At 43.9% G+C, this 13,527-nt stretch overlaps 1 protein-coding gene across 1 annotated transcript in view; it reads right to left on the reverse strand.

Moving 5' to 3' along the window:
• PPEF2 (protein phosphatase with EF-hand domain 2) overlaps positions 1 to 13,527 on the reverse strand; it is a 51,460-nt gene that overhangs the window by 9,716 nt on the left and 28,217 nt on the right. The window contains exons 6-11 of the mRNA XM_061191489.1: positions 13,285 to 13,399; positions 12,185 to 12,231; positions 11,224 to 11,390; positions 10,721 to 10,757; positions 10,478 to 10,627; positions 766 to 1,149 (exon numbers count right to left, since the gene is read on the reverse strand). Of these exons, the coding sequence (XP_061047472.1) occupies positions 766 to 1,149; positions 10,478 to 10,627; positions 10,721 to 10,757; positions 11,224 to 11,390; positions 12,185 to 12,231; positions 13,285 to 13,399 (900 nt within the window). The remainder of the gene's footprint in view (positions 1 to 765; positions 1,150 to 10,477; positions 10,628 to 10,720; positions 10,758 to 11,223; positions 11,391 to 12,184; positions 12,232 to 13,284; positions 13,400 to 13,527) is intronic.

Below are 13,527 nucleotides of genomic sequence, written 5' to 3' on the forward strand. Positions count from 1 at the left end.
GTGAGGCATAAGAAGCTGCCATTTTTCATAGGTCAAAAATGGTTGAACACCAATGAGTTCAGGTAGCCCTATTAGCACTACTACACAAGATCACCGGCAGCAGAATCTCCCAGCTGGATTACAGGTCTCCCTGCCGAAGTCTTGGCCTGGGGAAGTAGCCCCCCATTTGGCCGCCAGAGTCATCTATTTCGGCAAGCACCGTGCACGCCTACTCAATTTCCGTTCTCCTCCTTCCTAGCTAACAGAACTCTTCCTGGGGTATTTGGCATGGCAATGTGCCTGGCTAAATACTTGCTTTCGCACTCTCCCTTGCAGCTAGGGGTGGCCATGGGATGCAGTTCTGAAGATTTTGGAAAAGCCTTTAGTTGCCTGAAAACAGAAGACAGAAGCGGCCGATGTAGCCCTTCTGGCCTTGAGCCACAGCAGCCAACTGATAGATGTCAGATATATATAAAATAGCAACCAATAGATTGTGGCTTACCTTCTTAGCCCAGTGATGCTAGGTCACTAAACCAAGTTTACGCAGACAGTAGAGCCCACCTGCTACATCTTCCCATCCTTTATAAAACTCCAAAGTATGAGTCATTAGGCAAATACCAATATCCTTCTGGGGTGTTCTAACCCCAGGGAGGGAGAGAAAGAGGGGCGAAAAAAAAAAACCACTCTGAATTTACATGGAAGGAGGAGATTTGTTCGGTTTTTCTGAAATCCTCGCTCCTTCCCGAAGGCAGCCAAACTGTAGGGAGTAGCGCCGGCCACACCCACCTGCCTCCACGCCTCCTGAGTGGGCTCCAGCCGCCCCTCAGCTTCCGCGTCCGCTTCGGATGCCAAGGGCAAGGGCTCCTCCTTCTCCTTGATCACCGGGAAGCCCGCTTGCTGCCGACAACTCTCCAGCTCCAGGTCCATGGAGTGCTGCACCCAATGGGAGAGCTCGTTGGGGTCCAGGGGGACCCTGCAGGGGACGCTGGAGGAGCGCCCGGCTCTGTGGGCCTTCTGGCTGCTGGGGCGGAGGGGCGAGGTGGGGAGAGAGTGGCTTTGGGGGAGGAACCACGGGGAGGGTCTCCCGGCAGAGCTCGTCTGGTTGGCTTTTCCCTTCTCCGCCTGTTTCTTATGTTCCTTTCTCGTTTTGCACCTCATGGTGGAAACAATCTAAAAATGTCCAGAAAAGATAACAGATGCTTCAATGAGACGGTTGGTCCTTTTTGAGCAGCACTTTGGCATCAAGTCAGTGCTCCCCGCATTGGGCTCCACGGATTGTCCCGGCGGTGACAAGGTCAGCAGAGAACTAGGCGTAAGCCTTTAGAAGCTTTTATAGCAATTTGATATTGCTGTCATTCAAGCACGTGATCAGTGGGCTTATATGTTTTGTTTGTATTTCATTTTTCTAGTCATTCACATTTATTGGATTTTACAAAAGTATTGATCTGTGACAAATTAGAAATTTATGAAAACTGGTCCTCCACCACAGATAATTGGAAAATGCTAACCTAGGTCATTGTTTCTAGGAACCTAGCGATTTTTAAACAAGGATGGGAAAGGGCACCTCTCAGGAAGGAGAGCCCTTATTGACTTTCCTGTTGTTCCACAGACGCAAAAACAAAGGAGAAGAAATGCAGCCTATGGCTGAGAAATGTTGGAATGGGAAAAACGTGATGCTTACTGTGGGAGAGACAGCACTTACTGGCAGTTTACAGGAAGTGCTATCTTGTCTGCTGAGGAAGGACAGGGGAGGGGAAGGGAGGACCTCTTTTCAGCCTGGACCTAATTGGGAAGATACTCTTCTTGCCAAAGGGACTGAGTGTGGTCCCTCTCATTGCCTCAGAGTCATTATGGTACTGGGACCAAGCCAACAATGTAGAGGACACAAGCAGGAAGAATTCTGATCATGAGAAAGAGAGGGCTCAGGCCACAGAGCAGAGCTGGGTCATCCAGCCAAAGGGAGAGAGCAGCCATTCCCGGGGTGCCTGAGTGCCACCGTGAAGACTGAGGGCCACAGTGTTCCACAAGGACATCAAGATAAAGGTCTGGTTCACAGGGGGAATTCTGTGCAAGTGTGTAATCAAGGAGCAAGAACTTTCTGCAAATAGGTCTAAGGGCTGATGTACACACCACACGTCCTGGTGTGGACTGACTGTGGGCGGGAACAAAGACAGACACTCAGAGTGGCTCGGCGGTAACTGACTGACGTTTGAAGAGGGATCCAGATGGAAGAGAACAGAACAGAGGTTCTTCTCTAACATTGGACAAGTGCTAATTACTTCCTAGGCAGTTCCAGCCCTGGGCATAGAGAGTGAAAGTCCACAAAATGTGAGTGGACTCATAACCACCTCCTTCTCTCCTCATCTGTCTTCTTGCCAACTCACAGCTGAGGGCCAGTCCATCAGTCCTGCCCTTACGATCCTCAGGTAACTTTATAAGGATATTATCTGCTTCAAGAGGCATCCTTAGGACTTCCCTGGTGGCACAGTGGTTAAGAATCCACCTGCCAATGCAGGGGACAGGGGTTCAATCCCTGGCCCGGGAAGATCCCACATGCCGCAGAGCAACTAAGCCCGTGCACCACAACTACTGAGCCTGTGCTCTAGAGCCCGTGAGCCACAACTACTGAGCCTGCGCGCCTAGAGCCCATGCTCTGCAACAAGAGAAGCCACGACAATGAGAAGACCGTGCACCACAACGAAGAGTAGCCCCCGCTCACCGCAACTAGAGAAAGTCCCCGCACAGCAATGAAGACCCAACGCAGCCAAAAATAAATAAATTTATTAAAAAAAAAGAGGCACCCCTAACTTTTATTCTTAAGGGGAATAATAGTTTTAATATGTATTGAGCCTTTTCCAAATAGGTGCTATCCTTGACCCATTACAGGAATTCATTAATTAGGCCTCACACCCCTATGAGATGTCATCTTCATAGTTTTGCATGAATTCATTGATTAGCCCTCACCTCTCTATGAGACAGCATCCTTACTTATAGTACAGGTAAGAAAATTGAGGCACAGAGATACTAAGACTGCACCAGGACTGACTCCAGAGCCCCTGCTTCTCCGATTTTCTGAAACTGTGGGTAATCATTAGTTAAATCCATTCCACCTATAAACCGCCTTCGCTAATCAAGGTTGTTTTAATTGTTGCTACAGAAGACTTGAATGTCCTCCAAGCAGTACACAGCCTAAATAAGATGCTTGCCTGAGTTGTTTTCCGGGAACTTGGAATCAGCTGCGTCTAGTTCGAGCTGAGCTGATTAAGACTGGAGGGGACCACTGACCCTTCAACTAGGCATGCACCAGCGTACTATTAGTGCCCTTTTGAAGGTGGAGAGGCCTGTGTAGCCTGGTTACACCTGCCCAGAACCATGATTACTGCACCTTTTTCTAATCACCTTTCCCCACACTCCTCACACCTCAGATGCCCTGCTGCTTTCTCCTATAAATACACTGAGCACCTTGCCTTCAGGGAGGCAGATTTGAGATTTGTTCTTCCTCTCCTCACTTGGCTGCCTTGTCAATAAACCCTCTCTTTGCTGTAAACCTCAGTGTCTCAGCATTTTGGCTGCTATGCTAGGGCAAAAGGAACCTAGTTTGGTAACAAATATGGCAAACCAGCCAGGAGGTAAGTCCAGATGGACCTTTTGGCTGTGGTTGGTTGGCCCCTTGCCAGTATTGAGAGACTGTGGGTGAGTCCAAGCAGCTCCCTTGCCCGTTTTTTCCAGGGACCATCCTCTGGGTTTCCCTGGTGAGGTGCTGCTGACCTTCAGTGCTTAGTTCTGCAGCAAGGAGACAGTTTTGGGGATTTGGGGTTGGAAGACGTCTTTGGGTGAGTAACCTTGTTAAAGAAATGCACCTGTGCCTAGATTGTTTGGCAATTCTGACCTCCATACCTGGGTTAAAGGCCCGGGGCTCTGGTTTTTGGTTTTGTTTTGGTCTTGTTTTGTCCGTGTCCGCCTATGGCTGATTGTCTTAAGTTGCTAAGGATTGGCAATTGGGGATTCAACTTCTTGGTGACTGTAGCAAGGACCCTTGGAAAAATTTCACTGCTGTGACCACCTGGAAGCAAAGCCTCTTCAAAAGGGGAAATATTAATTCAGTTCCCCCTTGCAGCCCTCTAGGCAGCATTCTCCAAAATTGGGAGACTTTCAGTTATAAATTCATGGAAAAGGTTTTTTGTTTTTATGGGGGTTTTTTTGGTAACACTGCATGGCCACAATATCCTTAAGACTCTGGAGCACAATGGTCTGAGTGGATCCTTGAATTACAATTTTGCAACTAGATTTTGTAAATGGGAAGAAAAATAGGATGAAATAATTTATGTATAGTCTTTTATGTTATTGTATCAGAAGATTGATATGTTATTGTAAGATTATGGTCCAACAGGAAGGGAAGGCAAAGAAACCTGTTTTGCTTGATTCTAATGAAAAGGAAGATGACTTGCTATTAATTCAATCAAACACTTCGACTGCTCCTCCTCCACCCTTATATGATGGTGCTGCTGCTGTTTCATTGCCAGCGCCTGAGTCACAGCCTCAGGTTCGTCCCCACCCCTATCCCCCCACCCCCGTTAGATCCAGAAATAGGAACGGTCTTCCCCTCTCATACTGCATACTGATCAGGGTACTCAGTTTGGCCAGGGAGCTACCCAAGCTCAGGTGGGGCAATATCTGTTAAGGTAAGTAAGTCCCTGTTGTGGGTGTGAATGCTGAGACCGGGCAGCCAATGGGACTGATCTGGGTCCACTCCCCCTTTTCAGCTTTAGATGTATTTAATCGGAAGAATATGCCAACTTTAGAGAGATGACCCAAAGGGAATGGAAAATCTTTTTTTCATCGATTTTTGCAACTCACAGCCCAACCTGGGCAGATGTTCAAAATGTGTTAAATACCTTCCTCATTTCATAAGAACTGGACAACTAGAATGGTGCTGGATAAAGCTAAGGAGGAGGCATATTGGCTTCATACTGAAACCCCTGGCAACCGGGTATGGGCTGCGGCAAGCGTAGCTGTACCAACAGTGGATCCTAATTGGGATGTGAATGCTGGGGATAGGCCAAAACTTGAATGTTACTGAGATTTCATTCTTGCAGATTGAAATGAACATTTCATTCTTCATTGCGAAGAGGGGTACCAAAACAACTTTTATTGGTCAGAGTGCCCCCAATATACAGAAGAAACTGCAAAAGGTGGAAGGGGCTTTAGGGATGCCTATGTCTCAACTTGTTGAAATTGCCTTTTTTTAATGGCAGAGACCAGGTTCGGGAGAAAAGGGAACAACAGAGAAGGAAACGACAGGCCATTCTGCTGGCGGCTGCCTTAACACAGGAAAGAGCTGGACCAACTCAAGGACCCACACAAGGGACTCAGCAAAAGTTAGGCGGCCCCAAGCTTCCACTCGAATGGAGCACCCCATAGTGGGACCCCTCCAGTGACACTGGAAAAGAGTGTCCCATCCTAAATAAGACTCTTGAAGAAGGTAAACAACCAGTGGCACACCAGATGCCCGAACTGAGAATGAGTGACCAAGAATGATAGGGCCCAGGGTTTCCTTTAAATCCTGTCAAAATCCATCAATATCTCTCCTACAGAGGCCCCAGTGATGATGAGGGTGGGAAATCAACTTTCAGATTTTCTGACCAATTTGGGGCCACTCACTTGGTTTTTAAATACCCAGCTTTCTAAACTTTCTTCTGAGACTGTGTTTTAGTAACTGGGGTGCCTGGAGAAATCTTGAAAAAGTCCTTTCTCCTGCTGCTAGACTGCCAGATGGGGAAAACCCATCTGAAGTATAGCTTTCTATACATGCCTGAATACCCCATTCCTCTTCTGAGATAAGATTTACTAACTAAATGTACTGCCAAGGTTACCTTTGCACCTGGATGAATGGTTATTAAAGTATCACCAGAACAGGCTTGCGCACTGCAGACTTTATTGCTCTGACCTTGAAGAGGACAGCTAGCAATGATTCTGGATGAGATACTGCAGGAAGTGAGTCTGGAGGTATGGGCAGATGGGAGGCCAGGGAGAGCAAAGATGGCTAAGCCTAGACAGGTTAGACTTCACTCTGGGGCAAACATTCCAAACTTAAAGCAGTAATCGTTAAAGGAGCAAGCAAAGCGTGGAATTCAACCCCTGTTACTGGCCTTCCTTGAACATGATTTAATACGCCCGTGCCGTCACCTTATAATACTCCAATTTTATTGGTCCAGAAACCAGGCACAGATGAATATCGGTTTGTGCACAACTTAAGAGCAATTAATCAAATCGTAGAAGATATTCTTCCAGTAGTCCCTAACCCATATATTCTGCTCACTACTTTGTCCAGAGATTTTTGTTGTTTTACTGCATTAGAGTTGAAGGATTCCCTTTTTTTTTGTATACGCATGAGTTTTGAATCCCAAGAGTCGTTAGCTTTTGAATAGTAAGATCTAGATACAAAAGTTAACAGTACCGTTGGATAGTACTTCCTCAGGGATTTAAAAATTCCCCCACAAGGGACTTCCCTGGCGGTCCAGTGGTTAAGACTCCACGCTTCCACTGCAGGGGGCGCTGGTTTGATCCCTGGTCGGGGAACTAAGATCCTGCATGACGTGCAGCATGGCCAAAATAAAACAAAACAAAAATTCCCCCACAATACTTGGAGAAATCCTGGCAAAAGATTTGAGGGACCCTCAACTAATTGAGGGAGCCTTGATGCAGTATGTGGATGATATTCTGATTGCTAGTAAGACAAAGGACACCTCAGACCAGAGTATGGTTTTGACTTTGAATTTTTGGTTGAATGAGGCTATAATGTGTCCAAGAAAAAGGCACAGATTTTCTGCCCTCTGTCACATATTTGGGTTTTGAACTCTCACAAGTGCGGAGAGACTTGCCCCCTGACAGAGGAAGCTCTAGTCAGGGTTGTCGTTCCCACTGCCGAGAGACAACTGCAGGGATTCCTAGGAATGGCTGGGTTCTGCCTCATTTGGATCCCCAACTTTGGACTCATTGCAAAACCCCTTTAGGAAGCTCTTAAAGGAGGAGACAGTGAATCTCAAGACTGGACTAGGGAAATGCCATAAGGCATTCCAGGTTATCAAAGAAAAACTGCTAACTGCCCTGGCTTTAGGTCTTCCAGATAACATCAGAAAGCCCTTTGACTTATTTGTTCATGAGAGACAAGGAAACAACCTTGGAATCCTGACTCGGAAACTGGGCAGCATAAGGAGGCCTGTTGCATATTTCTCAGAGCAGTTAGATACAGTTACTAAGGGATGGCCAGTTTGTCTTTGGGCTATAGCAGCTACCTGTGATCTTTTACAAGAAGCAGAGAAATTTGCACTAAAACAACCTGCCACGGTGCATACCCCTCACTGTGCACTTCTCCTCCTAGAACAGAAGGAAGGATATTGGTAAACTTCAGGAGGATGAGGAAAATATCAGGCTATATTATTGGATAATCCTAATGTTACTCTGAAAGCAGTCTCCACCTTGAATCCTGCCACTTTGTTCCCAACTAATACTGAAGAGCCTATGCATGATTGTATTCAGATAATCGCACAAGGCTATTCCAGCCACCTAGACCTGATGGACCAACCATTGGAGGACCCAGTCCTTGAGATGTTCACAGATGGAAGCAGCTTTATGGACCAGGAACAATGCAAAGCTGGGTGTGCAATGGTAACTCATCCCAAAGACACTGGAAGCAGAAGCCCTTCCCCCACGTACCTCCTCACAAAAGGTGGAACTTATAGCCCTGATGAGAGCCCCCCCATACAGGTAAAGATAAGAGAGTAACTATTTTCACTGATTCTAAAATATACTTTCTTGGTGGTCCATGCTGGGGCCATTTGGAGAGAGAGAGGATGTTAACTGCAGGGAAGAAGGAAATTAAACCTGCCAAAGGAATTTTAACCTTATTAGAAGCTGTCATGGAGCCAAAAGAATGAATGTCCACTGTCCAGGACATCAGAAATCAGATTGTCTGACTGCTCAAGGGAATAATCTAGCAGATCAAGCAGCAAAGCTAGCAGCCAGGACTAAAACACCTAGATCCCCAATGTTGGCCCTGATCCCCTGATGTGGATCTGACAAGATGCTATCCAAAGTATTTTCCTGAAGACTTAAGGTCAACGAATGGGGATCTGATTGGAGTCCTGGCCATTCTCAGGATGCTGACTCTAGGAAGGGTGGGTTTACAACAGACATAGCAAGATCCTTGTACCTGAACGCCTTATGGAAGATGTAATACGTTATATACACCTGAGTACCCACTGTGGGAGAGATGCCACCCTCTAGTGGATTCAGAAATTCCTTACAGGACCAAACATGCAAAGGACAATTCAAAAGGTGATACAGAAATGCATGGTATGTACTAAAAATAATCCTAAAACTGGGCCACTGCCATTAATCAAAGGAGTTCAGACGCCAGGTACTGGACTGGGAGAAGATCTTCACTGTGATGCCAAGAGCCACTGGAAACCTTAGGTGCTTATTAGTATTTGTGGACACTTTCACTGGTTGGGTAGAAGCATTTCCTTGCTGGTCTGAAAAAGCCTGAGGTTGTTAAAGCTCTCCTAAAAGAAATAATTCCTAGGTTTGGGTCACCTGTGTTCATTCAGAGTGACAATGGAGGGGCCTTTATAGCAAGAATAACTCAAGAAGTATCTAGAGTCTTAAACCTTTGTTGGAAAGTACCTGCTTCTTGGCGACCCCGATCTACTTGCAAACTGGAAAAGAGGAATCATACTCTTAAAAAGACTGTAACTAAAATTTGTCAGATTAATTTAACCTGGGATAAAGCCTCACCAGTTGTCCTGCTTTGAGTGAAGGTAGACCCTACAAGCAGGCTCCAGTTGAGCCAACTATGAAATGTTGTATGAGAGACCCTGCCATTGTTCCAGAAATGGTTTGAGATCCAGAAGGAACTCAAATTAAGGAACGTAGATAATGTCAGGTGTGTAGAATCACTGGAAGCTACTCTAACTGCTCTATATAAGTTTGCTTCTAGCAGGTTAATGTTTCCCGCAGATGTTCACCTGTGCCACTTTTGTCCTGGAGACTGGGTCCTGCTGAAATCTTGGAAGAATAAACATCCAGAAGGCTATCTCCATCCTTGCTGGACTGGACCTTATGAGGTGCTACTCATGACCCATTCCCTGGTGAAGTTGAAGGGATTAAGCCAGGGATCCATCACACTCAAGTTAAGCTGGTCCCACAGAGATCAATGGAGCCACCACATCCTGGCTACAGGAATGTATTGACACTACATTCTGACCAATGGGATGAGCGCAGAAGAGATGTATGCAACGTCTTCATTATGTCTTTAAAGGGTAGGATATTCTTCTTCCCTTCATTCCTCTATTGTATTGCCTGGAACACAGATGTGGTGGCAAGCTGTGCAGATGAGGGCGCGGGGATGACACGCTAAGGATGGCAGGGAACAAGACCTAAGAATCCTTGGTCCCTGGACAATCTAGTAAACAAAGGTGCCATACCAGCCAAGAAGTGCATGTTCCCAGATTCAAACCCAGGTTTCATAAATGAAACACTCTTTCATTTATGTCTCATAAAATAGACTTTTATACCAATTAGAGTTGCCCAAAGTAGACTGGCTTGTGTGTAATGACCTCTCTGTCTTTGGAACTGCTCAGGCTACTGTTGTCAAGGATGTCATAGCTGGCATTCCTGTGTGGATGGGCAGTGGAGGAGAGAGGCTATAGGAAGATACCATCCAAGTGTAAGAGTCTATGATTAAAAGGAAACAGAATCTTTGCTTTTTTTTTGGCTGCACTGTGCAGCTTGCGGGATCTCAGTTCCCAGACCAGGGATTGAACCTGGGCCACAGCAGTGAAAGCACCGAATCCTAACCACTAGACCACTAGGGAACTCCCTAGAATCTTTGCTTTCTAGTTTTCCACTTCCAAAATGAAAAAGAAAATCAAGACCTATTCATATTGTGGTATAATGTACTCTGTCTTTCATTCTCACCCTCCCCCTGCTGGTTATTGTAAGTTCCTTTAAGGCAAGTACCATCTCTGGTTATTTTTGTATTTCTGCTAGCACTTTCCTTGCATAGAGTAAGCAATTAAAACATGGTTGTTGAGTTTAACTGCAACTGATCTTCATCTTCGTATCTGCCAATAGCATCCTCCCTGCATGTAGTAGGCCCTCAATATACCTTTGAGTTTAATTGAAGATGATCTGAATTATTTAGGAAATGGAGGCACATCAGGTGGCAGTGACTGAGGGGTAGTGATTAGAATTACCTAGATCAGGAGTGGCAAACAGATGGCACTAGCTGCCACTCCCTACTATCACGTCCACGGCAAACATTAATTGATCCCAGCACGCTTGCACCAGCTGTGGATTCCCAATCCTCCGTTCAAAGATTTAATGGATTTATTAGTCAACTGGAGTCAGCATGGAGTCAAGATGACATTTGTTTTATGTTGGCAGTGACACCTGGCATTATAGTGAAATCTGCATTATTTTAGCACTCAGTCAGTACCTTGTGCCTGTCTAGTTTAGCCAAGAACTCCAAGTCAGTCATGTCTGACACTCCACCATGAAGAATCAGGACTTTCTCATCAACCAGAGTGGCCAGCGGAAGCCAGCAGAACACATCTTGCAGCAGTTTTAGTATTTTCTTGCCATGTGTCTAAAAAAATGACATTAATATGATATTAAGTTTCAAATAATTTACTCAACTTATCTGAACTAAGAGAAGCTTTTGCTTTTAAAGGCAGCGTACCTTATATTTATGCATCACTTCCTTTGTGAAACCATATCTAGAGTTAGAAGCAGAAACAGATTTTAGATTTAGTGATATTAGTTATAGCATGCTTGCATTTTTATAAAAATGCATACTCTTGATGCATCTACTTAAATATATGGAAAAGACACTGAGAAATAATTGCCAAAATGTTTAAAATCATACCATTATCTGTGGGTAGAGATGTGGGATATTTTAATTTTCTTTTGCTTATCTATATTTTCTACTTTTTCTATAGTGAACCCTTATTGTTTCTATGATAAAGTGTATGGCTATGTGAAAACAAATGTAATGGTTTTATTAGAACAGTAGGATATTGTATAAATTTTTAAAAACTCTTTTAAAATGGTATATATTGTGTATTCTACTTTATAAAATTGGAAGACTACTTTAAAAAGGCATCTAACAAATAAGAAGCTCTGGTAAAATAACTTTACAATCACAAGTAAAGATCAAATCCCCGAGCATGTTTTGGTTTGTACCGTAAGTTCACCATATGGTCCTCATGGTTTCCTCGGTTGAGATGGAACTCTTTTGGGTAAACCAACATGAAGGCAAAAAGAACCATCAGGATCTCTACTGAATCCTTCCCTCGATCCACAAAGTCGCCGTTGAACACATAGGCCCGCTCTGGTGATGGAAGGCCGTTCTTCCCAATAAGGAGAGAAGTCCAAGAAGAGGCAGTGGAAGGAAGGGAATAGGAAATTAGGTCAAGACAGTGTGCATTTGACAGTCATATCAGGCCTGAAAGCCAATTCTGTGCTGTCTGGCTCTCTTCCAAACAAGAAATGTCAGTAAAAGATGGGAATATTGGAAATACTGTAAATATTTTGTATTGGTCTCATATTTCCTTTCTAGCCAGGCTGAGGTTATGAGATGCTCATCGAAATAAACGCGTTATCCAAAGCCACACTGTTGCCAGGTGGTCTGTGCAAAGGGCACTGAACTTGTAATTCCAAGGCCTGTTTTAAGTTCTGGCCACTCTGTTCTTAACTAGCAATAAGAACAATAGCTGCCATAGATTTCTCAGGATTTAACAAGACAATACATCAGGAACTGCTTTGTGTTAATTACATTAATAGAATATTTATATAGCTTGTTATATGCTCTGTATTTGATAACTAAAAATAGATATGAAAATAGCTTTTGGTTGCTTTGATAATAAACAATTTCTCTATTTAGTAATTGATTTTCTTTTTCCCAAATAATGATTCTTTCTCTTTGTTAACCTTAGATTTTGTATTTTAAACAGTTTATAAAAATACACTAGAATATAATGCAGTGATGACTTTTACATTACACATTTGCTACATAGTAGCAAATATTATTCTAAAATATTTTAAAATCCAAGTAATAACTTAAGCATTTCTTTAATGGAGACTGTATTTGAACTTCTAAATTAAACCTCAGAGCAAGACAGGAACATAATTTGAGCATTCATACCTTATAAAATATAAATATTAAGTCATCCAACTGGCCGTGTAAATCTCCTAACAAAGACAGAAAAACATCAGTTTTGATTGGTCTTCACCATTGTTTCTAATTTTTTATTATAAAAAGGAAAATACCCATTGTATACCTACAACTAATACAGTATTATGTCAGTTATATCTCAATTTAAATAAAAGGAAAATACCCAGGAAAACCTGACAAACTTATGCTTACTCATTTTTCCATATATAAGATAGGGATAAATATTAACTTCCCTTGTTGCAGGGATAGTTAATATTGAAAGCAGAAAGCACGATATTTCTCCTGTGCGATTATCATGAACAGTAAATGACTTACGTTTTTACTGAAGCAAAAATGGGACCGAATAGTGCAGGGTTGAAAACCTGGATGAGAACTAGAGAGATTTTTGCCCCACCTAAAGCAAGAAGCTGCTACTCACGGGTCAGTGTTAACAACATTTTAAGAAGCTGGAAATCTGGATTTTAATATGAAATCCTCCAATTTTCAAATGTTGGAAACTAATGTTAGAAATTTAAGAACATTTTGAGGCAGACAAGACATATTGCAGGCTGCCAGTTTACAATCCCTGGTGTATCACCGTCTCCCCTAAGTTCAAGTGCGGGGCATCAGTCTATAATGGTTATTAAAACATCACTGAAAACATAAGGAGATGGAGAAGATTGTCATCAATAGGATTTCTCTCTGGAAGAAGAATAAATGTGGATGGAAAGAATAATTTGCTAGGCATTTAGGCCTGTTCAAATACAGTAAGTAAGTAAACTGTCTTCTAACAAGGGAAGGTCTGGTTATTTGCTAGGATTTTGTTCTGAATGGAGAGGATGAATTTGGGGCCAAATCTGAATCTCTGGGAAAAATAAAGCAGAGGCTGGGCCCTCTTACCCCACAGTTCTCCTTCACGGCACCACCCCTACCTTCAATAACTGTGGAGTAAATATGTAAATGTAATCAGTGTGAAGGCGTGAACCCGGCCTGCCCAAGTGGCCATCGGGTCCCCTCCAGCCCTCCTGCCCCTCCCTGATCACAGGCAGAGTTTTCTGCTTCGTGAAAAGCCGTTTCTGACTGGCTCTTACCACATACTGTGATTTCCTCGCTGTAACAAGTGGAGACCCGGTTGATGTTTGGCAGTTGTACCAGATGTTTCCTGGCTTCATACAAAAGATTCAAGACATAGCGAGCATGGAGCCTCTACTAGGAGGAAGAGGAGGGAGGGGACAAAACAACACATACTTGTGAGGGAAGATGGGCCTCACCTTTACTGCTTAATGACCCCAAGACCGCAAAAGTGACCCCAGTAAACTGCTCCTGGGACCCTA

This window comes from Eubalaena glacialis, chromosome 5, assembly GCF_028564815.1.
Source record: "Eubalaena glacialis isolate mEubGla1 chromosome 5, mEubGla1.1.hap2.+ XY, whole genome shotgun sequence".
In the NCBI taxonomy this organism is placed as follows: Eukaryota; Metazoa; Chordata; class Mammalia; order Artiodactyla; family Balaenidae; genus Eubalaena; species Eubalaena glacialis.